The sequence below is a fragment of the Sorex araneus genome, chromosome 3 (genome assembly GCF_027595985.1).
Source record: "Sorex araneus isolate mSorAra2 chromosome 3, mSorAra2.pri, whole genome shotgun sequence".
NCBI lineage: Eukaryota > Metazoa > Chordata > Mammalia > Eulipotyphla > Soricidae > Sorex > Sorex araneus.
The window spans coordinates 20,559,042-20,585,005 of NC_073304.1; the positions used below are offsets into that span (position 1 = coordinate 20,559,042).

Sequence of the window (25,964 nt, forward strand, 5' to 3'; positions counted from 1 at the left end):
TCATGTCCCAACTTATAGTTGAGTGTTGTGGCGCTTTGTCCTGGCCCATTTTGATGCCAGGGTAGCTCACAGCTTGCCCTGGGTCCATTCTGCCCCTCGTCGGGACCCTGCTTTGGGGTACTAGGAACTAAGGGCAACTGAGTTGATAAAACAGATGCCTGGCAGTAAATATTATTGGAGTCAATCAGCTCCAAAATTACAAAGCATAATATTAACTGTCTTCCTGTGTCCATACAGAAAGGACATTGCTTTAAGGTAAACTAAATTCCCTGCGGCAAGGCTGAAAGGACAAATGCAATGTTATCCTACAAGCCATGTGCCTTATTTGCTGTACTGTCTCTCTTGTCCTCACGTTCCCACCACTGTTTTTAAAAATTGATTGAAGTCCTGTGATTTACAGTATTGCTAGTGATGTTTTCTCATGCACGTCATTTCAAAACAGCACCCATCACTGTGTGCCCCAATTGTATGGATCAGTACTTCTGTGGCATTGCCGTTGGTCTTTAATTGCTGACTTACTGTGTACATTTAAGTCCTTCCCACATCACCATTTAAACATAGTTCCTGACTAAAACAACAAAGCTCTTATATGGTATGAAAATTGCCAGATATTAAGAAATAGTTCTAGAATGCTAAGTGGCTATACATGGGACTGGATGTCATAAAAATACAGCTGTGACTGAGGGAGGGACAGGAAAGAAAGGACAGAAACACATTTGGTATCTCTTTTGTAAAATTTTACATGCACATTTTTTAATTGAAATAAATTTGCAAAATACATGTTTCAGGTGTGCAGCATTGAAAATCAATATTGAATTAACATTAATTCATCATGAGTTAAGGAGTGAAGTAAAAACTGTATCTGTAAGGACCCTAATTTGAACTTGATTGAGAAATCTCTCATTTTATCCTTAATTTACTGAGTTGTTGACAACTCAAGGTGGTTGAAGAGAAAAGTAGTCTTGTTGGGTTCTTTCTCTTAAAGTTACATTTGTTTAGTTTTAAAATCACTGTTGATAACACCCCTAGTGTTAGGTTTTCTAATGATTCATACAAATAAATGATTGCTGTGTGGAAAGCCAAGCAGAATAGTTACTGGAGAGTTACATGTCACAGTAGGTTTCAGTGCTTTGTTTAATGTCAAGGAGCACTTTTCTTAAATCTAAGCTGGAATATAAAATGTGTCTAGGTTTGTTTTTATTGAAGTTTTCTTCCATCAGTATGTAAAATTCTTGTTTAATCAACCCATTTGTTATTTAGTGTTTAACAAGTAATATTCTTTAAATTTTAAGGAAAAATATCTAGTAGTTGATTGTGTACATGAACTATAGTATTTTGAGGTTTGTTTCTAAACTTTTCTTTTTATAAGTTTTCTTTTTTATTATTTTTTGTAATTGATTCACTGTGAGATAGACTGTCACAAAGCTATTTCTGATTGGGTTTCACTCATACAATGTTTCAACACCCATCTCTCCACCAGTGTACATTTCCCACTGTCAATGTCCCTAGATTCCCTCCCATCCCATTCTACTGCCTCATGCTTCTCTGGCATGCACCCTCCCTTCTTCTCCCCACTCCTCTCTCTTTCTCTCTCTCTTCCTTTTTGTGAATTATGGTTCGCAACTGGGTGGCAGATTTGAATTGTGGACCTGACTGCAAGGGCTTCCAGAAGTACTTGGTGGGAGGAAGGTAGCCTATTCCAATCTCAAGAGAGCCTGACATTTCAGTCACAAAATTTGCATTCTGGAGTTTTCAGCAGATTAATATCTTGGTGAGGTCAGCCCAAGATATTGGAATCCAGCTGGGCCGGGGGGGGGGGTGGTAACAATTTTGGATTGTGGGTGCAAGTGACTGCCAGAGGCTGTGCTTGGGCAGGCACTGACAAACCCACCTCCCTCCAGTGTGCTTTATCTGTACAGCCTAGCTTGGGTAGGAAATTAACTGTGGCTTTTGATCTCTTTCGGGATTTATTTATAGGTCTCTGAAGTAAGGCTGGTAGAAGAACTTCCATGGTGGCACTGGAGTTGTTTTGTGGGGGTGACTGTCTGTGCTTCCACCAATATCGGGAGGTGGGGGGAGGTAGTGCATCCTGACTCGGAGAAAGCCTGGAGATGTCAGTCACAAAACTCACATACCCGAATTTTCAGCAGGTTAATATCTCAGTGAAGTCTACTCCAGGACAATGGAATCTGGCCGGGGGCATGGCAGTGATTTTGGATTGTCAGAGCATGTGGCTGGTTGGAGTTCTGCTTGGGCCGGCACTGACACACCCACCCTGCCCCAGCCTACTCTGTCTGTACAACCTTGTGCAGGCTTGAGGTTAACTGTGGCTTCTGATCTCTTTCGACACTTATTTACGGGTCTCTGAAGCCTGGCCGATCTTTGAGCTTGTATGACTGGGCTGGATGTGGTCTGTGGTTGTGGCTCCCCCATACCTAACTTTTGGCAGTTTAATTTCTCAGGTTACTTGGTCCTTAGTTGTTGGATGTCTGGATATCAGGAAGCCTGAGGGCACCCCGAGTGCTCAGATGCACTCGCTCTACAGTCCAGGATGACCTGCGGGCAGCACCATGTGCCCTGGGCCCCAGGACTGACAGCAGCAGAGACTCTGCTGTGTAAAAACACAAAAAAGAAAAGAGAGAGGGAGACACTGCACCAGGGAGGTTGATGGCGATGATGAGGCAGGTGAAGGAAGGAACGGAGCCAGGCCGGTTGGTCTCAGTTGCAGTTCATTCCATTCCCATCTCCATTCTCCTCTGATTCTCCTCCTGCTTCTTCCTCCCCCATGCTACTTCATTCTCCTTCTCCTCTGGATCTGGATCTTGGTCTAGCTTCTCCAGATCTCGCTCTGGGACTCGCACTGGGATTGGCCCCGGGACTGGCCCTGAGACTGACCCTGGGACTGACCCTGGGACTGACCCTGGGACTGACCCCCAGCCCACTCTCACAGCCTAGTTAAATCCCCCAGCATGAGGGGTTGGGTCTTACACATAGGTGTGGTCATAATCAATAGGGTAAAGTTCTTTCCCTCAGGGGGTGCTTTTTCTAGGACAGATTCTCTTTCAGCGGGATACCCATCCAAGAGCGGAATCCCATGGGTGTGTTTCTCCTCTCCTTGTCTAACTAACATATAAGTATTGATATTATTAATCATTTTGTGTGGACATAGTAAGAGATGCATTAAGCTTATAGAATTGCTCTCCTGGGGTCATCTCGAACTCAGACTATAGTGCTCAGGCCAGATTAGTCTTTCCTATCCCTAGCAGGGTCCTAGTCTCATCGTTGCTTTTGGATCATGACATGACATGTCTATGACCAAGCTCTTAATATATAGTTAAGCATTAGGTGCTTTGGCCAGGCCCATCTCGATGCCAGGGTAGCACATAACTCACCGCTTGCCCTGGGTCCATCCCATCCCTCGTCGGGACCCTGCTTTTGGGGGTGCTAAGGGCAGCTGAGGCTTAAGTCAAGAAAGCAGATGCCTGGGAGTGAATAATATTTGAAGCCAATTAAGTCACACGTTACCAAAGCATATTAACAATTGTCTTTCTTTGTCCATACAAAAAGGACATTGTTTTAAAGTAAACTATCCAAAAGGCACAAGGAGAGGAGAAAGGCAATATTAACTTACAATACAAGTTCAGTGTCCTAGCAAGGTCTGACCTTACAAATTAACAGAGTCTGATTAGGGGAAGAACTGATTAACCAATTGGGGAAGGGAGCATAGAAGTGATTACATATAGACAAAGGAGTGGGAGTGACTCGGGAGCACTTTGATGGGTGTGACTGATATACCTAAACTCCTAGTGGCAAGGGGAGCAGGACATACCAATGTAGTCTAGAATTGTTTAGAGATTATTACCAGATAAGCCCAAACTCTGTGGCAAGGGAGAAAGGACAAACCAATGATATCTTACACTCTGCCAGGGACCGGGACCCGGTCTGGGGCTGCTACAGTATGCAGTTTGGGTATTCTGAGTGGGCAGGTTTGGGGAGAAAACCGGCCGGTTTTGTTTAGTGGCGATTTCCCTGCACCAGACTATCCAAGGGATACCCACGGTCATGCACGCAGAAATTTTGTGGCCCCATAAGTTGTTCAGAGCGCTGAGAGCTGCCTTCCATGCGGCTCTTGCTGCTATGCCACTGCCATATATAAATATATATATAAATATATAAAAATATATATGAATATATATATATATTTTCATCAGAGTAATTTCACGTGCAAGTATCCTCTAAGGAAAAAAAATAAGGATATGGAGAAATTTTGATGATATTTGAAGATGCTCTGAGATTGTAAGCTCTGGAGATAATTGATACTTTTTTCCATTAGAAAATTAAACTGTCTTTTCCATATGCATAATTTGAAACTCTGGTTGTTTGTTTCAACACAACTCTGGTTGTTATACATAGTTTATTTTAAAAACAAGTGCTTCAAAACTGGCTGATTAAGAAAAATAAACAAACTGATGTTATTGTTTTCTAGGCATTTGGCCTAAGAGAAATATGTAGTAATTAAGAAGTGAGTCTAAGACTTAATAAATGCATGAAATAGTCTTTAGAGGTATATTTGTTTTCAACTGTGAATATTAATTAATAGAAATATATCCAATAAGTACCTTAACACCTTTTGTATTGTTCAATATTTACATAGAAAAGGTACCAAAAAAGCCTGGGGCAATAATTTTCTCAAAAGTGTTTAAATTTGAATTTCAAAAATTATGGAAAGTTTTTTCTGGCATAACTAAAAATCTGATTTTCAGATTATAGATGGGGAAATCTTTCACACTGAATTTTAGCACACTTATGATATAGCTAGTTTAATTGTGACTACCTTTTATAAGCTGTACTATTTTACTAACATTCTTAACATATTACTTAGCATTATTAAAACTTCTTTACTCCCTTTGAAATCCATAGTACAGAATACCTGCCACAGAAGAGAAAAAGTATCTAATGCACAAAATACTAGCACATTAATTTTAGAAAAATCCATCACCTAGTAGGAATTAAAGTATGTTCTAAGTTTATTTTTGTATTTTTATTAATTTCTTACTGTGTAAGCCCTTCTGTCAATGATCAGGTCCATGCTGTGCTGTGGATTGAACGAGCCCAAGACTTCACAGATGCTACACATATGTTCTATTGCCTGAGCTCAGTTCCTGGCCACGAATAGGCTCTTTTGACTATGAAATGTATGGAAAGAGACCCATACTTACTTTGTCATCACATTCAGATTCTATTCATCTTTGAAATTTATTTCGCTTCTTCTTACATTGGCACCACTCTCATTTTTGTAACAGCAACTTCCTTCCTTTGCTGCTAACGAAATGATCATACTCAATGAATTTTCTAGTTAATTTGCCTTAATACTACGCAAAACACAAAAAAAATAGTGGTTGGTATTTTTCAGTTTTAATATTCTGTGTTATATAATTGAGATCTACAGTGTTTTCCACACGGAAGAATGCACTGATACCGAATGTTTGTGAGATGAATAGAATTTGAAAGAATATATCTTTGGAACATACATTTGAGAAGGATTTGTTTCTTGACTGCCATGTGAAACACTACTGGGAACTGTGATATTTAAATGAAGAAGAACATATATCTCTCTGGATAAACTCTAGTCTGATGAGTGAGATGTAGAAGTCACGTGTATCAGTGCTATAGTATAAACTTGTATAAAGCATCATGGGAATATAGAAAAGAAGCACCTGCTGGTCTTAAAAGATGGTGCCATCTGTCATTGTTCTGCTGTTCAGGTTAATTGTAAGAAAATACATGAGTGTTATTGGACATTCATGATGAATGTTAAATTTCATTTCACTGAATAGCAATGGGTTTGAAAAGGACCAAGGACTGATAATGGTTGAGTCTTTAAGAAATTTTTTCAAGATGAAATGAACATGTAAATTTAGAATTGTCTTTATTTTGGTTTTCAATTTTTATATACTGGTGCAGTTATGGTGGTGTAGGGGACTTAACACAGTACTTCATGCTGAAGTCAGGGCATGGGCACCCATAACACCCTGCTCTTTGCTTCTTGTACTCCCTAAAAAGGATTTCAGGGATGAGCATGAAATAAAGCAAGCATGTATTTTCAAAGGTAGGGGAGGGATGTAAAGGGAATTGGCACCAAGCTGTGATAAAGTAGGTTTATTTAAGGAGGAGAAAAATACAAAACGCACTTGGCAAACACAGTGAGCGGGGGTCTATGGAGAGTACCAACATTATATTTCTTTCTGCATTTTTTTGGTTTCAAACTTCCTACCTTTCCTCTTCCTTCTTCAATTACCTGGAATCTGAGGTTCTGACTGTATTTGTTCTGTTTCATGGGTTGCCATGGTAACTGTAAACTGTCATTGGCTCTAGTGGGCATGGTTTTGCTATGTTTTAAATATTCTAAAATGATGGCAAAATGAGCTAATTCTCTTAGTGGTCACAGAGGACTGACCTGTGTTTTCTTTCCCCCTGGCAGCAGCAAAGGAACAAAGGGAGACTTGTAGGGTGTCATTAAACTCCAGTGAAGTTTCTTTATTACCATAAATTAAGACTGGTGCCTGGGTTGGTGCCTCACTGCAGGGCAGTTTATTATTCTCACTGATATGAGGTGGTATCTCATTGTTGTCTTAATTTGGATTTCCTTGAAAAGAAATGACAATGGAGACTGTTTTGTATGCCTACTGGGCAGCCATCTGCCTTCATCGTGGGAGTCTGTTCATTTCCTCCACATTTATTATGGGATTCTTGTATTTATTTATCTTTTTCTTTGCTTATTTTGTGGCCGCTCCTAGTGGTTATCAGTGATTTCTCCTTGTTCTGTACTCAGGGATCACTCTTGGTGGAACTTGGAGGGCGGGGGATTGAACCCTGGTCAGCCATATACAATTAGGTTTGTTGATGTTGGTTAGTGCCTTCACTTATATCTTGTATATTAACCCTTTACCTGATGTGTTGTATGCAAATATTTGTGTCAATTCAGTATCATGTTTTAATTTTAGCCCACAGTCTTTTTCTTTTCTTTAAAAGTTTTACTAAAGACAGGTGAGACATGATTATTACCATAATGAGATCCAAGTATACAATAACATTTAATGTAATATTCTTCAGATTCCACAGTTGAAGACATATATGTAAATGAGAACAGACATTTTGCTATATTTATTAAATGGTTCTACTTTTCTTATTTATATAGGTGAAAATCACAAATTGTTTCTTTTTTAGTTTAACTTTTATAGGATTGTTCACAATAATTTATTACATTCAATATTCCAACACCAATCCCACCACCATTACACCTTACCCAGTACCATTATTTCAAAATATCCCAATTATCACCCAAACCTGCCCCAATAACAGGCCCTAAATAATTTATTTTGTATTTCTTGTTATGAATAATTCTCTAAAAATGATCAAAAAAGTTTTTCTTAGAAGAAATTGTTTGAAGCTTATTGTATCTCACCCTGGATCCATTGAGCCCTTGTATAAGAGATTACCAATATGTTGTTACAGGTTGAGCCTTGTTGTTAATATGGTTTTTAAATTAGACTGGTTGCCTTCTACCTTATGTCCTATCCAATGTGTGCTACTCCTAGTACATTTGTGGTATAGAGTATGAGATGTCTCTCCAGGAATTCTAAAAGTTTAAGTAAGGTGATTACAGTTGGAGTTAAATTTTTAACTGGATGATGACTTTGGGGTCGGAGGCATCTCTGCAACTTGTTTATCTCTTCTGAGATTTATTTGAGTCTCTCGATCACGTATGGTTAATGAGCTTATGTGGTGCCAGAGGCAGTTTGTGAGCGTGACTGCCAGGCTCAGAAGAACAGGGAGATGGCAGGAGTTCCCTCATTCCTGACTCCCTGAGAACCTGGAGATTTTGGTCACAAAACCTGCATGCCTGAGTTTTTCATCAGATTAGTTCTCATGAATGAGGTCCATCTGACCTTGTGGAGATTGGCTGTGAGTAGGGTGGCTATTGGGTTCTGCAGAGTTTTGGCTGCCGGAGCTCTGTAAGGGCAGGTGGTGGTACTCACCTGCCCCACCTCTGGAGTGCTCCATATATGAGATCCTACCGGACCTGGGGTCTGGAGGCTTCTGCACAGCTTGCTGATCTCTTCTGAGATTTATTTGTCAGCCCACGTTTGTTTTGCCGTATGAAAACTTTTTAAAACCTATGTAGTCCCATTTGTTTATTTTTTTAAATTTCTGTTTTTTTTTTCCCAATGTAATCATGTAATCATTGAAAATTCCTTTGAGTTCCAACTCCTGGAGTGTTCTGCTATATTTTTTCCTCAGTATATTTTATGTGAACTGCTACTATCTTGAGTCTTTGATCCACTTTGAATTGTCTTTTGTGTAAGGTGTGAGATACAAATCCAAGTTTATTGTTTGGCATGTAGCAATTCAATTTTCTCAACACCAGTTGTTGAAGAGATTATCTTTACTCCACTTCATGGACCCAGCTCAACTTTAAATTAGCTGTTCATATTTTCTGAGTGTTTATCATCGAGGACTAATCCATTAGTCTGACAGTCTGTCCTCCCAGTGCCATGCTCTTTTGATTAATGTAGCTTTATAGTATAGTTTCAAGTCAGGTAATGTAATACTACCCAATTTCTAATTTTTATTTGGGTGTTTCATGGTTTCATAAAAATTTTATCAGTGCCATTCTAAGTTCTTGAAGAATGCCATCAGGATTTTTAATGGAAACTGCATTTAAGCTATAGAATAATTTAGGCAGAATTATCATTAGGAAATGTTGATTCTTTCACTTGATGAACATGGAATATTTTTTCATTTTCTAAGGTCCTCTTCTGTTTCTTTCTCCAGGGACTTGTAGTTTTGTATTTACGAATAAAAATATGTCTTTTTCCTTAGTCTTAGAATATAAATTCTAGCAGCAGCAATCTTTTCCCTATTTGTATTGACATAATGTGGCTTGCAACAGTTCCCATACTATTGTTTCCTACTCACAAGACAACTTTACCACCCCTTCCCCAGACGCCCAGATGGTCATTAACCTCCCTTTTCCTACTGTTTCCCCCCTACTCCCCTTCCCATGAACTTTCTTTAAGATAAGAAAGAACTAAATCTTTTTTTAAAATTTATTTGGAGCGATAGCACAGCAGGTAGGGTGTTTGCTTTGCATGCGGCCGACTTGGGTTTGATTCCTCCATCCCTCTTGGAGAGCCCAGCAAGCTACCGAGAGTATCCTGCCCGCATGGCAGAGCCTGGCAAGCTACCCGTGGTGTATTCTATATGCCCAAAACAATAACAACAAGTCTCAAAATGGAGGTGCTCACTAGAGCAAATCGATGAACAATGGGACAACAGTGCTAATATGAGTCAAGGAACAGAGGGCATAACATGATAACAAAAAATGGAGAAAAGGAAAATTAGATAACATCATGAATTGCCTGGATTTAGAATAGGATCAGTGCTTTAGATCAGTGTTTTTTAGCCTTTTTCTCACTGTGATCTTTTCCGACCTTGTTTCCTTCTTTTCTATGGGTTCCACCCTGGTTTTGTGCTATGCCCCCCTTATTTTTTATGAGTCCCCAGAGCATCATGGGACCTCACAGGGGTCTATGTGCACTCTACACTCCCCTCAGTTGAGAAACAGTCCTCTAGATCATTTTATAGACTGCAACAATTCCCAGTATGCATTAGTTATCCTTGATAGAGTATTTTCTTATCACTATCACTTTAGTAATTACTTCAGAATTCTAGAGATCTAGGTAATATAGAAAGAAATTGCTTATAATGTAATGTATTGGGAGCCTCTGAATGTATAGGCTGATATGGAAATTGGGTTGAAATGGATCTTTGTCATTGAATTTATATCCTCAAAATTGTTTAAATCACTTATTCAGATTCAGCAAACTTGGAAAATGATTATGTTAAACATCCTGTGATTTCCCCAAATTAGAAATGTACTGAGAGAGACAGGTACAAAAACAGTTTCATTACAAATTTACACATTAGTAAAAACATATAAACAACATGCTCTGAAGTATTATATGTGAGAAATCAGGAAATAAAAGAGATTGGGTCTTGAAGATTATATTTTAAGGATAAGAAATACTCATGACATGGTAGTAGGTTCATAGCACCCATAAGAAGGCTGATTTCCTTACTTTGGCATTTAATAAAGATTTTTTTTTAAATACGTAAACTAAAGAATCATCAAATATTGTTCAGAGACCAGATGCTGATTTGTCAGAGAACTTCTAGGTGAATTCAAGACTTGATAATGATGTTAGTATATCAAAATTGTGGTGTGTCCTTTAGGAAATAGTCTGGGTAGAGACTGAATCTGGACAGAGGTGGAAGTTAGGGACATGACAGTTGCCCATCTCTACTCAAACACTGGCCAAGAGAATGGAACACTCATGTTATTGTGATTTGTAAGCCCAGGAGGAGTAGATGGACATGCCAGGCTGACATTAGTGTGATGCCACTTAAGCATTGTTTCATAAAGCAAATTCCCCTTGCTTTTATTTCTTGTTCATTAGGCAACATTGTGAGTATAATTTGCCTTCCCATCGCTATTGGTCTACAGGGAGAAACTGTACTGGTAATGCTGACTTGAGTTTTCTGATCCATATGGCAGTTAGGGTTCTCATCGTAAACTAATGTAGTTAATTCAGCCGCCTCTAGTTTGTACATTAGTCTCTTGTGAGCTTAACTTTACTCTTCTGCGGAAACATGACTCTGCTCAAAATACCAAGAACAAAAGAAAATGCATTCCTAGTTCACAGATCTAGGGATGATGGACTGAGGTGAACTCATCAAGATAAATGCGACTCTGGCCTACCAGGTCCATAGCATATTTTTTTAAAATTTTAATTCGAGCTAGGTTTGTTGACAACCCAATCTTCCTACTTGTATCATACTAGGGTAAATAGAAACAATTGGACTTCTGTGTAATGACTACAGGCGAAACTAGCCCACCTATTGTTCTGACTTACCATTTACATTTATAACTATAGAAATGAATTATGTCATCATGATCACTGAATATTCGTTTGCTGCCTTGAGAAGACCCCAACTCCTTCTCACCTTGTAAAGGACTCCTTAGTAACCCTTTATCCTTAAATATATTTGACACACCAAACATTACTTTGATCTTGACTTGATCCAATTATTATGGCTCCATACATTTTATGCAGTATGATTGCACTTAGAAACAGACTTTTTTAAGAATAGCGACTCCTCTAGCAGTATTCAAGATTGTGTGATGCCTGGGACTCAACTCAGTACTCTAAACTTGCTAGTCTGTGTTTCCCCCTTGGACCCTCCCTTGGGCCTGACCTTTGGCAAAAGGCACCACAGCCAGTAGCTGCTGTGCTTGGTGGTGTGGATGGTGGCCACATCCAGGGTGCTTGGGCCTGGCGCTAGGGATCTTACTCAGGCTCTTACACATGGGGCTATATTCCTAGCCCTGAGGGCTCAGACTTTAAATTTTTATTTGGGGGGAGTAATAGTCTCTGTACAGTGCTTAGGGATTATTCCATGCTGTTTGGGGAACATATGTTATGAGGACTGAACCTGGGTTTCCTGCATATAAGGAAAGCATGAATTTGAGTTCTTTGAACTATCACCCTAGACCTGGATACTTAGATTTTTTTTTTTCTTTTTGGGTCACATCTGGCGATGCACAGGGGTTACTCCTGGCTTTGCACTCAGGAATTACTCCTGGTGGGGCTCAGGGACCATATGGGATGCTGGGAATTGAACCTGTGTTGGTCGAGTGCAAGGAAAACACCCTACCCACTGTGCTATCACTCCACCCCCTTACACTTAGATTTTTAAAAACACTTTTGATGCAATAAGGCTAGTAATGCCTTTTTTCCTGACCTAAAGTGATATGCTCATTGGCACTGCAGTTTCCTATGTTTTACTAGATTATTGAAATCTCAAAGTCAGTTTGTGGCATTAGCACTTAATATTCGATCTACTAAGGGCATATTAAAATGGCAAAGTCCTTTTTTAAAAAAAATATTTTGGGACCATATAAGGCAGCGCTCAGGGGTAACTTCTGGCTTTGCATTCAGGAATTACTCTTGGAGGTGCTCAGGGGACCAGATGGGATGCTAGTGATAGAACCTGGGTCAGATTTTGTAGGATAACATTGGGTTGTCCTTTCTGTCTTGCCACTGGGAGCTTAGGTCTATTGGAGGTGCTCAGGGGACCAGATGGGATGCTAGTGATAGAACCTGGGTCAGATTTTGTAGGATAACATTTGGTTGTCCTTTCTGTCTTGCCACTGGGAGCTTAGGTCTATTGGGTTGCGGGTTGCACCCATTCACAGTACTAGGAGGCACTCCCTTTCCTCTGTGTTTACCTGTAACCTCTTTCTTTGTGCTCTGCTTCCCCAACTGGTCAATCATCTTTATCTCCTACTCAGACTTTGTTAACTTGTAAATATTGCTTTTCTCTTCTCCTTACATCCTTTGCATAGTTAATTCAGAGAAATGCCCTTTTTGTATAGACACAGGAAGGCAGTTAATGCTATGCTTTTGTAAATTAAGAGTTAATTGACTCCAAATGATATTCACTCCTGGGCATCTCTTTTCTCGACTTAAGCCTCAGTTGCCCTTACTTCCTAGCACCCCAAAAGCAGGGTCCAGACAAGGGACTGGATAGACCCAGGGAAAATTATGAGCTACCCTGGCATAGAAATGGGCCAGGCCAAAGCACTATAATACTTAACTCTAAGTTAAGAGCATGGTTACGGACAAAGTCTTTCATGATTCAAAAAGTAACAGCTAGATTAGGACCATGCTAGGTTAGGAAAGATTAATATGGCCTGAGCACCGTATTTTCTGGCATCTATAGCGAGATGTCCCCAGGAGAGCCACCCTACAAGCTTAATGTATCTCTGACTGTGTCCATAAAATATGACTAATATAATGAAGAAGTAGAATTAAGATGAATGTTTATATTCTTATTGGACTAAGGAAAAGAGAAACACCCCTAGGTGGTATTTCACCCTTGAGCCACATCTCCTGTCTGCAGGCAATGAGGAAGGGCTTTGCTATGTTTTTTTTTTTTTTTTTTTTTTTTGCTTTTTGGGTCACACCTGGCGATGCACAGGGGTTACTCCTGGCTCTGCACTCAGGAATTACCCCTGGCCCTGCTCAGAGGACCATATGGGATGCTGGGATTTGAACCCGGGTCGGCCGTGTGCAAGGCAAACGCCCTACCCGCTGTGCTATCTCTCCAGCCTCAGGGCTTTGCTATGTTGATTGTGCTACCCAGCCTAGGTGTGGTTGCTACCCCCAATGCTGGGAGGAGAGATGAGAGACTAGAGAGACCTGCACTTTGAGTAGGCGTGTGAAGAGACTAGCAAGGGGGACAGGAGGAGATAGGAATGAGGGGCTCAGTGAGATTGGAACAGGCGTGTGGGGAGAATGGAATGAATGGCAACTGATCACCAACCAGCCGTGACCTTGTTTCCTCCTTCGTCCTCCCATGGCATCTGCTGTCCCGGGTGGGGAAATAGCGTGAGACCACCAAACTCAGGCGGTGAGAGAGAACCGCAGGATTCCTACTTGTTTGGTGATTACACAAAACTTGTCAATGCAAATTCCTTACCCACTCTGTACTATCTCTCTGGCCCTGTGAATTTTTTAACAGCCTATGTTAGGGCACAGATCGAAATCTCCCTTTAATGACAAAGAGACTCTGGAGACTGCAAATAGCAAGCAGGGTTTATTGTAAGACTGGCTAGCCAGGGTACAGCCGCCTACGCGGACACACAGGTCCAGCAGGTTGGGCAAAAGACCCCGACCTTCTCCAAAGGAGATCTTATATAGGCCTTCCCCGGCCGTTACAGCAGAGCCTGCGCATTTCATAGCCAATAGATTTGTAACATTACAAACTTTCTTAACCAATCCATTTAAAAGGACATCACTCCTTAGCCTATGGTTTTAGAGATCCGCATTCGCGCCAATATTCAGGAATGACCTGGTTCTGGGAGCAGTCATGGGTCTTATGACATGGTTCTTGTGAGAGGCATCTGGTTATCTGGTCTGACCACCACCCTTTTTGCGACCCGGCGCACCTGTATCTGAATTCCTTGCTCAGGGGCAGAAAAACAAGTTATTCTGCAAGGCGGGCTCCTGTAAAAAGAGTCCTGTGGTCTGTCCTGGGCCAGTCCTTCATGTTGAGAAAGCTAAACTAATTCCTACGGTCTGTTCTGGGCCAATTCCTCACACTTATTTCTATTTTAACAGAATCAGATCTGCTTGCTAATGTATGTATTTGAATTGATTTTGCAGATATTACAGGTATTTCTTGCCTCTAATTAATAAATTTCTGTTTCCATTTTTTTCAATGCCATAGGAAAAACATCTAAGCAATGAAGAACAGAACTTAAGGAGGATGGAAGAGGCCAGATTGCAGCTCAAGGATCAGCTTCTTTGCCTGGAGACAGAACAGGAATCCATTCTTAGTGTGATAGGAAAAGAGATTGATGCAGTATGTAAAACTTTCTCCAAGGACTCCATGGAGAAACTGAAAGTAAATATGAGTTTTCATTGTGCTTTTCAGTTGGTTTCATAATATATAATCATAATAAAATTTTAATGCATGGTTTCAAACATAGTAACATTTTTAGTCCCAGAGCATTTTATGAGTAAAAAGAATAGCCTCTTGCAATTTTTAGAATGAGGTGCTGTATTGCAGTTACAGTGTCACAGTCACTGTCATCCCATTGCTTATCATTTGCGGGCACCAGTAACGTCTCTAGTGTGAGACTTGCTGTTACTGTTTTGGCATATCAAATACGCCACGGGTGGCTTGCCAGGCTCTGCTGTGCGGGCGAGATACTCTCAGTAGCTTGCCGGGCTCTCCAAGAGTGGGGGAGGAATCAAACCCAGGTTGGCCAGATGCAAGGCAAACACCCTACCCGCTGTGCTATCGCCCTCAGTTACAGTGTAAGTGTGCTTTTATTCCTTGAATTGTCCCTACCTTAGTCTGTTAAAGAAAATGGTTTACAATGAAAGTACCTGTTTTAACTGAAACAAAAAATCTTTGCAGTCTAGAGACCTGGGATTTTAATTATTTAATTTTCACAGGTAGGTCATTATTTTTCTATTGAGATAACATTAGTTTACATGATTCTCTGTGGTTTAGCTGTAAGACTTTAATGTTTCCTTAATGTATATAATGTATGTAATACCTTACCGCAACCCCACCAAGGTAGCAGTATCCTTACACCATTATTCACTGATAACTCTCTCCAGTGTACTTTTTATTTTTTTCAGTATATTACTAGCTAATGCCTCTTGAGTATTAGTAACGTTACAGGTAGTAGGATAAATAAGATATAATAGGTATTGGGGGAAATAAGGTCTACCAGCATACAATATTTTATCATGCTCTACTTTTTTTGTACTTTCGATATCTGGCTTTGTAGGATGACATTGATTTGCCCTTCCTCTCTGGCCACAGGGAGCTTGGGTTTGTTGATTGCCCCCCCAACCTGTCAATTACCTTTGCTTCCTGATCAGACTCTGCTGACCTGTAAATATTGTTTTTCTCTTCTCCTTAATGTCCTTTGCATGGCTAGTTGCTTCAGAGCAATTACTTTTTTGTATGGACACAGGAAGACAGTTAAAAAGATAAGCTTGTAACTTGGGAGTTAATTGACTCCAGATAATATATAATGTAATGTCCTCCTGGACATCTGCTCTCTCGACTTAAGCCTCAGTTGCCCTTACTGCCTATATCCCCCAAAGCAGGGTCCAAACGAGAGACTGGATGGACCCAGGGGAAGCGGTGAGATACCTTGGCATCGAAATGGGCCTGGCCAAAGTGCCCTAATGCTTAACTATAAGTTAAGAGCTTGGTCATGGACAAATTCTGTCATGATCCAAAAAGTAATAACTAGGTTCAGACCCTGCTAGGGTTAGGAATAATTAGTCATGCCTGAGCACTGTAGTCTGAGTCTGGCAAGATGTCCCTAGGAGAGTCATCCTACAGTCCTAATTGTGTCTATTACTGTGTCCATAGAGAATGGCAATTATTAGGAAGTAGAATTAAGATGTTAATTAAGTTACTGGACTGAGGAAAGGAGAAACACACCTTAAGTGTGATTTTGCCCTCATGGGCTGCAGTGGTCAGGAAGGCTTGAAAAACATGTTGATTGCACTTCCTGGGGGAGGCATGGTTGGGAGGTGGTAAAAGTGGTGACTCTGGAGAGCTAAAGAGGGAGAGGGAGAGAGAGGGAGGAAGGGAGGGAGAGTGAGAGAGAGAGAGAGGAGAGAGAGGAGAGAGAGAGAGGAGAGAGCTGTGGACAGAGTTAGCAGGCGGTAGTTGGAAAGAGCATTGTGGAGTGAGTTAGAGAGAGGGTTGGAGAGAGCTGAGAGAGAGTTGGGTGAGTTAGAGAGAGGGTTGGAGAAAGTTGTGAAGACAGTTTGGGAGAGACGAGAGATGGAATAAGCGGCAGCTGATCACCAACCAGCTTGTCCCTCGTTCCTCCTTCGTCCACCCATTGCAACAGCCGTCCCGGGTGGGGAACCTGTTCAAGACCACTGAACTCGGGTAGAGAGAGAGAGCCTCCTGGAGAGCCCTCGAACATCCCTTAACTTGTGAGCACTCCTAGCGTCGCCCGAGCTAAAAGGAGTCTACACATGACTTTTAAAAAAATGTTTACATACTTGTACCAATGTATACAAAGCTAGTCAATTGATACCTGATCTTACTATTATAATTGTTTTTGAGGTACCATGGTACTGTGTTCACCTGAGATATTGAACTTAATGGACAAGTGTGTGTGTTCTGACTTCTAACAGGATGCTCCTTGGTCTCTTCCTCTCCTTGAACATCCTTATTCTCTGGAAATAGCAATTTTGGAATTAAATTAATAGCACTACAATGGTCTCTGGACTGGAACGATAGCACAGCGGTTAGGGTGTTTGCCTTGCACACGGCCGACCCAGGTTCGATTCCTCCATCCCTCTCAGAGATCCCAGAAAGCTAACAAAAGTATCCTGCTCACAAGACAGAACGTGGCAAGCTACCCACGGCGTATTTGATATGCCAAAAACAGTAACAACAAGTCTCACAACGGAGATGTTACTTGTGCCTGCTCGAGCAAATGGATGAACAACAGGATGACAGTGCTACAGTGCTACCATGGTCTCTAAGTATTCAAGTGAAAGGAATAGTTAAACATATTTATTGCACTTTAAATCATAATTAAGATCTGTGACACATATGAAAAGCTAATTGAGGCTGGAAGCTCTGCCTCTTCTCCCAGTTTATCTAGCAGTGACTGTATAGAAAAAGTGACAGGGAAAATTCTTAAAGGAAATTAAAAAATGCTACTCCGAGGAACATGCAACTGGAAAAGCCTAGAAGCTTTATTGCTGACATGGTGAAAGTTTTAGTATTAAAACCAGTCACCTTTTTGTTTGTTTGTTTTGGGGCCACATCCAGCTTTGTGCAGGACTTACCTACCTGACTGCACTCAGGGCTCACTCCTGAGAGATTTGAGATCATATGGGATACTAGAGATTGAACCGGGGTTGGCTGCATGCAAGGCAAGCATCCAGCTATTATTATGTGCCCCCCCCACCCTCATGACATTTTGTTTTCTTTTTTTCTTAATTTTTAAATTTTATTCTCATAAAGTTGTTCACAGTAACTGATTACATTTAATATTTCAACACCAATCTCACCACCATTACACCTTCCCACCACTATTATTATTTTGTGTTGCTTGGTATGAATAGTATGAGATGTCTGTAAGGATCTAGCTCACAGTGACTCAACAAAAAAGTTTTTTTAAAAAAAGAATAGTACACTCTTGCAGCTATGTGATCCTGGAATTCTAAAATTTTAAATAATTGGGGTCCGGAGACATTTCTGGAGCGAGCTGCTCTCTTCCAGGATTCATTTGTGAGTCTCTGGATCATGATTGTTAATGGGCTTAAATGGCACCTGGACACAGTTCTTGGGTGTGTGACAGCCAGGATTCCAGAACGACAGGAAGACGGAAAGGGGTGACCGAGTCCCGACCCCATGAGGCCTGGAGTTTTCAGTCTCTGGTCCCGCATATCTGGGTTTTTCAGCGGATTTCTTCTCTTGTGTGGGGCGCTTGGGACAAATCCGTGAGGGTCGCCCATGAGGGTGGCGGTAGTTGGGTCTGGAGGTCGGTGGCCATGGGCATTCATTTGGAGCAGGAGGAGAAACAAGGCCCGCTCCCGTCTGAGGCGCCCCGGTGAAGTCAGCCTGGTGCACGGTCTGGAGACATCTGTGGAGCTAGCTGCTCTGTCCTGAGATTCATTTGTGAGTCTGTGACGTTTTCTTAAGCCTGAGCCTGATGAAAAGCAAAGCTGTATACTCCTCTTTACTTCCGTGAGGACGGAGAGCGTCTGATGGAGTTGCAAAAGCCAGTCTGGAGGCTGGCAGATATTGGTTCAGGCAGGTTAAGGAAATACATCATCTTCCTAATATCAGAGTGCAAAGTGAAGCTACAACATGGATAGAAAAATTGCAACCAAGTTCCGTTAGATCCAGTGAAGACCACTAATTAAGATGGCTACATTTTCCAACAGATTTTTAGTGCAGATGAAGTAGTTTTCTGTTGGAACATGGTAGCTATAGCACTTTCATTGCTGTAGAGAAGTCAGTGCCCGCTTCAAAGCTTCAATGGACAAGTTGAGGTTCTTAAGATCTAAATCACCAGCTGCTGACTTGAAGTTGACCCCAATGCTCATTTCTATTCCGAAAATCCTAGTTCTCTTCGGAATGATGCCACATCTAACTCAGTCTATGCTCTATAGGGAACAACAGGGCCCTGATGACAGCACTTTTGTGTAGAACAATTTGGGAACTTTGAATTTTTTTTTTTTTATGCGCCCAGTGGCGCTCAAGGACTATTCCTGACTCTTTGCTCAGGAGTGACCCCTGGTGGTGCTCAAGAGCCAATATGTGTTGGTTGGGATTGAACCAAGGCCGTAGCTGCTGCAGCTGCAGGGAAGACATGTGCCTTGCCTACTGTATTAGATCTCCACCCCCTAGAGGAGCTTCACTAAATACTTCAAACCCACTTTGGAGATCTGCTCAGAAATAAATGATGCCTTTCAAATATTACCATGTATTGACACACACCATGACATCCAAGAGCTCTGTGAAGATAAATGTTTTTTTTTTGTGGGGGTTGGATGTAGCATTGGGCCATGCCCGATGATGGTGTCAAAGCTTACTCTGGGCTTTGTGCTCAGAGTTCTCTCCTGGTGTTGCTTGGGGACCATATTTAGTGCAGGGGGTAGAACTGGGATCAGCGGCACACAATGCAAGAGCCTTACCCCATGTAGGTCCTTCTGGTCAATAATTGTTTTTACTCCTGCTCACACAAGCATCCATTCATGGATCAAGGAATCATTTTTAAGTTTCAAGTCTTATTATTATAATCTTTATTCTTTAAATAAATGTTTTTTTTTTCTTTTTGGATCATACCCAGGGGTCACTCCTGGCTCTGCACTCAGGAATTACCCCTGGTTGTGCTCAGGGGACCATATGGGATGCTGGGAATCGAACCCGGGTTGGCCACGTGCAAGGCAAACGCCCTACCCACTGTGCTATCACTCCAGCCCCTAAATGTGTTTTCTAATAGCTTCCATGCATAGGGATGCCTCTGAGGGGTCTGGAAAAACTCAATTGAACACCATTTGGAGTGAACGTCACTCCACTGCATGTCATGTCATTAAGGATATTGCGGATTCATGGGAAGAGGTCAAAATGTCAACATTAACCGCTTTGGGAAAAGATATAGACTCAAGGGAGGGGGTAACTGCAGATGTGGTAGAGCTAGAAAGATAATTACAATTGTAAGGAGTATCTTGAGATGAGATCAAACTGCTGAAGTGTCATGATAAAAATTTAACAAATGTGAAGTTGTTCATGAATGAGCAAAACATCTATCTATATTTCTCCATTACTCTGAATGAAGATGTTGTAAATATTGTTGAAAAGACTATTCTTGGTTTATAGGACTCACGATAGCACAGTCCTATAGCACAGCGGGTAGGGTGTTTGCCTTGCACGCGGCTGACCTGGGTTTGATTCCTCCATCCCTCTCGGAGAGCCTGGCAAGCTACCGAGAGTATTCTGCCCCCATGGCAGAGCCTGGCAAGCTACTTGTGGCATATTCAATATGCCAAAAATAGTAACGACAAGTCTCACAATAAAGATGTTACTGATGCCTGCTTGAGCAAATCAATGAACAACAGGACGACAGTGCTACAGTGCTACTAAAATAAAATTAAGTGACAAGGCAAGATTGAGAGGACTAAATCAGGTTTTGAAAGAATTTCTACTGCAGAGAATAGAAAAATGTTGTCAAACAGCATCCGATCTGCAGAGAAGTCCTTTATGAAAGGTGGTCTCGGTTGATCCAGTAAAGTGCATTCTAGTCCTCTTTTAGAAAATTGCCATAATAAATCCAACCTTTCACAACTACCATATGATCAGTCTGAAACCCTCAGCATTGAGGCAAAAACCTCTCCATTAGCAAAATGATGGACTCTGCTGGTGGCTTTTGTTTTAGAAATAAAGTTTTTTTTTTAAAAAAAATATTTAATGCATTTTTTTAAATAAAAATTTAAAAAAAATTAAAGTATTTTTAACTAATTAGTATTTTTAATATTTTTAAATGTTTTTAAGTATTTTTAACTACTTTTGTTAGCAATACTATTGCATACTTAATAGTTTGCAGTATAATGTACACAAATATACTGGAAAACTAAAAGAAAAATATGACTTGTTTCATTGTAATATTTCCTCTATTTCTATAATCTGGAATTTAGACTGTAGACTAAATTAGTCTAAATTCACAAAATTTCCAAGTTGTACCCATTTGCAAGTTCTTCAATCTTTAAAATCTCTTTAGGTACTCTGATTATACTGATTTTAGACAATAGGAAACAAAATTTAAAGAGCTTTATTAATAACCCCTCCTTCCCGCCTTGGATAAGTATCTAGTTAAATGTTGAAACTAGTTAAAATTCCAAATCTGTGGAGTTTAATTCTGACTTTAAACAAATACTCACTATGCTCTTTATCTCCTATGCTTTTGGTTTTGGTTTTGTTTTTTTTTTAATTGGGCCACAGAGCAATGCTTAGGGGTTACTCCTGGCTCTGTACTTAGGAATTACTTCTGCCTGTGTTCCAAGAATCCTATAGGTTTCTGGGGATTGAACTTGGGTCAAGCAATTTCTATTGCCAGCTACATGCAGGGATAGCACCTTCCATACTATACTATCTCTTAGGCTCCTTGTCTCCTATTTTTATACACATGTAATTTATTATTTTCTTTGAAATGGAATTGTTTTAAATGCATTTTCAAATAAAAAATTTCTTGCAAGTTTTCTTGTAATTTTTTGCAGTTATCCCCGAAAACAGAAGTGCTCATGGATGTTACTGTTTCCTTCCTGGTATTTCCTTCTACCAGCTTTAGGTCCTGTTATTGCTATATTACAGGCCAGTGACATTGTATTTCGTTAATATGGTTATATAACAAAACACATAGTTTAGCTATATAAAAAGTTTAGTTACCACCATTACTCTTGTAGCATGTATACTCTTTTTTTTTTATGGTGGTGTGTTTAGTTTTTTGTTTTTGTTTTTTCATTTTAAATTTTAGAGCTTTTCTTTTACAGTTTGTCATTTGTCTTTTTGCTCCTAAAATATTATCTTCCCAGGGTAGGGAAATAGCTCAGAGGGTGGAGCATGGCATTATTTTACACGCAGGAACCCGGATTGGGTTCTGTGAGGAGCAACACCCATTCTCCCCAGCTCTCTCTGAGCACAGCCCCTCGCATGACCAGAAGTAAACAACAGCAAGAAGAAAAGCAAGATAATAAACTCCTGTTTCTTACAATACCTCCTCCTCTCTTCTTTCTCTTGTTTTTCCAGTTCTGATGATTGAACCCTGGGACTCGCTCCTTTGTAAAGCGAGTACTCTACCATAAAGCCGCATTCCACCTTCCTGTCTTCTTTTCCTGCTCTGCTGTTCCATCTTTTCCTGTTTTTCTCCCTTTTATTTTCGTATTTATTTTTTCTGTTTTCTTTGCAGTGCCAGTAATAGCCTCATGCATGCAAGGCAAGGACTCTCTTGTAGCGCTACACCCCTCCTGGTCCTATTTCCTTTCTCTTAAGTGCGGCTTTAATGAAAATAAAACCATAATTCTGCTTTTACCATTGAAAAGTTTCTTAGGATTTTACTTTTTATTTCAAGAGACAGAATTTGGTAGAATTCATGATTTTTTTTTTTGGGGGGTGCCACACCTGGCAATGCACAGGGGTTACTTCTGGCTCATGCACTCAGGAATTCTGGTGGTGCTGGGGGGACGTATGGGTCAGCTGTGTGCAAGGCAAACGCCCTGCCTTCTGTGTTATCACTCCAGCCTCTTCATGAAAATTTTTTATCAGGTGTCTTTGTATTCAATTTCTTTTTGGGGGGGGCTCTTATATCAAGTTTAAAGGGCTATGTGCCAAATATGAGAAGTAACTGGGTTTGGGGAGAAAAGTAACTTTTATACTTTTGATAGGACTTCTTTAATGCTGGTTTATTCTCTTTCTCATGCAAATTAAAAATTTAAGATAATTATTGTTTAAATTTATTTAAATGCAGTGTGATCTCAAAGTACTAATTTTACTTAAATGAAACATATTAGAAGTGTAATATTTATGGTGTATTTCAATATTTATCAGCATGACTTTTTTTTTTTTTTTTGGTTTTTGGGTCATACCTGGCGATGCACAGGGGTTACTCCTGGCTCTGCACTCAGGTATTACTCCTGGCAGTGCTCAGGGGACCATATGGAATGCTGGGATTTGAACCCGGGTTGGCCGTGTGCAAGGCAAACGCCCTACCCGCTATGCTATCACTCCAGCCCCAGCATCACTTTTTAAATCAAATAGAAATATAAAAATGGAAGTGATTGGAAAATGCAGAATAAAACTTAGGCAATTATAGGTTAAAGCATGGGGTACAGATAGTAATCTTCTTAAATATATTTTTTGAAGTAAAAGATATCTTTCAAACATTTGAAAAGTCTCTATATTCCTTACACCTGTAGGAAGGGAATGGTTATTTCAGTAGGTTTTTATAGCTCTCCCATGAGAATGACATTCATTCTAATTAAATTGGGAAAATTAGGTAGAAAGTAAATCTGAAAAAAATGAGAATTTTAAATTTTTTATGAATGCATAAAATATTTTTGATCTTTTTCTATTGATAACTTCTATTTTTCATTCCTATTAGCTTCTCAAAAATATTCAAGAATATAACGTGCTCTAACTTCAAAAAACAAAACCCTCTGCACTGTTTGTTAAAATAAATTCATTTTGCTCTACAGTTTAGAGATGCATGGAGAGTGTTATTCTCTTTAAAATATTTTTAATGGGTAATTCCTATTATTTCTGATCATTTTTGATTTTGAAATATTACTCATGAAATTTGAGCATTTTATCTTGAAAATTATTATGCTAGGAATTGCAATAAATAATTGATGCAGAATAAGTTAGACTGAGAAAAACCTTGGAAATATTAATATTCCTTTTCCAGTCAGTATATTTGTTGCTTAAGTTAATTTCAGTAAATATACATAGTGTTTATAAACATGGATACACATAAGACTCCCTTTATTTTGAAATGGTTAGAAAGCTTGGAATTAAAGATAAGCATTTCACAAGACCATCTTAGGTCAGCTCCAGAGTTTTTCCATAACACTTGCTCCAAGTTTTCATTCAGTTATAGAAATAAATAAAATAGACTTTAGGTCAAGACAAATGTAGGTTTGAATTGTTATATCTCCAAATTACTATTCTGAATGAGTTATATATCTTTATCTCCTCTAATAATTTGTGTCTTATTTATATTGAGTTATGAAGAATGAGTGAAATGAGATTAAAGCTGTATTTTGCAAAAGAAGGTAGCTTGTACCAGTATTTCACACTAAAATGATGTTGACTGTCATTGTTATGTAGTGATTTTTGGTTAAACAAATATTTATATGTGTTTTCTGTCTTTGTGAGCAATGCCTGTTAGAGTGCTCTTCTCACAAAAATCTTGAAAGCCTGTTGACAATGATTTTGATGTATTTTATTGTTATTTATTATCTTGCCTTTGTGGTAGACACTTTGCTAACACTTATTTAATTTACACCCTGACCATCTTCAGTGGTTTGTCATTTTATAAATGATAACTAATAATTTAGAGCAATTTTTCTACCTAGTAAGTGTACAAATCTGTTTTCTTAAGTATTAAACTACATATAAACTTATAAGAGCACAAAATGTGAACATTACTTGTGCTCACTTCAAATTTTTTAGTTTTTAAACTTGAACTCTAATGTAGGTTACTAAAAATTCAATTGAGGGTAGTATACGAATGAATGTAATATAAAAATGTAGTAGCAAATATGTGTTTACTAATAATCTCACAAGTATAATCTCTCAGGAATAGAAGAAAATACCGTGAGCTATGATTATTAGGAAAATGGCAGTGCACGAAGGGATAAGAACTGAGTGAGATTTACGTGGTTAGAAAAATAGATGAGAAAAATGTTGGGAATGAGATTATAATACTCTACATGGCATGTGATTGGTAATCATTATGTGTTCATCTGATGTCTAAAAGACTTCTCATATATTTTCTTAGTGGAGTCATATGCTCACACATCAGGAAGGATTTGAAAAAACTGGAAATACATATTTTTTGGAGAAGGGATAGCATGTTCCAAAATTTTTTAAACAAAATTTTGCAAAAAATATCTTGACTCCAAAAATAATAATTGAAAAAAAATGTATTTATAATTACAAAATCACTGATAGCATTTGAGAGAAACTTTACTTGAGTAATAAGGCAGACTCAGCAAAGAATTTTATAAAGAGTTGGCTTGACAGGAATTAGAGTAGCTTGAATAAACAGGCTATTTATTTTAGAATTTTGTTATCATGAAATATAAAGCAATATTTACACAAAGTCATGTTGATTAGTTTCTGCCAGTTCTACACAGCCATTGAGGAGACAAAAATAGCCTTTACAAGATAAAATTAAAGATGAGTAAATGAGATAAAGAATTAAGTTTCTGTGTAATTACCTTGAAATCACTGTGAAACACATTATGTGGAACACTGCTGAAGAGAAGAAAGAGACAAAAATGAAGGAAATTGGTTTAATTGAGATAGGTTTCCACACAGAACTCTGTCAAATCAACCTCTACAGATTTTGGCATCGATAACAATTGAAAGTTGATTTTTCCATGCATTTGTATTTAAGTCAGCTCTCACTGTCATTATATACATGTACACACTTAGATAAATACACATTTAAATAAATGTTTGAAGAAGGAGGGTGTTGTCCTGGGATCTCATCTCCACAGTGTGTGTGGGGGAAGCATTCACAGACTCATTAACCACCCCTTATGCATCTCCAGGCAGGTGAAGTAGTTCTTAAAACCTGTGGGAGACTTTGAAGACCTGTACCCACATCCTATATGTCACTGTTCAACATGACAATGTTAATTATTTGGTCCCTTGTATACCTTAAATTGATGTCTAGTGATATTATGGGAAAGCATCTCTGGGAATTATCACCATCCAATAGGAATTGGAACCTGTGCCTTTGTTCAGTGGCCATTACATTTACTGTGCATTTCACCAAATACCTAAACAAAAGGAAGGTGACAACTGAGCAAAGCACATTAATTGGGTCTTTTGTATATACATTACCTCAGTAGTAGTCCCAGGAGATTCCTCCAGTGAATTCAGAGGCCCAAATCTAATTCCTATTGGGACATAAGGTTAAGTGGTGGTCCATTTTCAAGACAAAGCATTTAACCCTAATTGGACAAGTATTGATGGCATGTAAATAACTTAATGACTAACAGAAGGGGTCAAAGTTGGAAATATCTGTGTACTCCAGGAGAACCTTCCCG

The 25,964-nt window shown here is 39.5% G+C and overlaps 1 protein-coding gene across 1 annotated transcript in view; it reads left to right on the plus strand.

The window, feature by feature from the left end:
- The window catches only part of CEP128 (centrosomal protein 128), a 465,435-nt gene that overhangs the window by 171,289 nt on the left and 268,182 nt on the right, over positions 1-25,964 (plus strand). Inside the window, exon 17 of the mRNA XM_004610293.2 lies at positions 14,356-14,532. Within this exon, the coding sequence (XP_004610350.2) occupies positions 14,356-14,532 (177 nt within the window). The remainder of the gene's footprint in view (positions 1-14,355; positions 14,533-25,964) is intronic.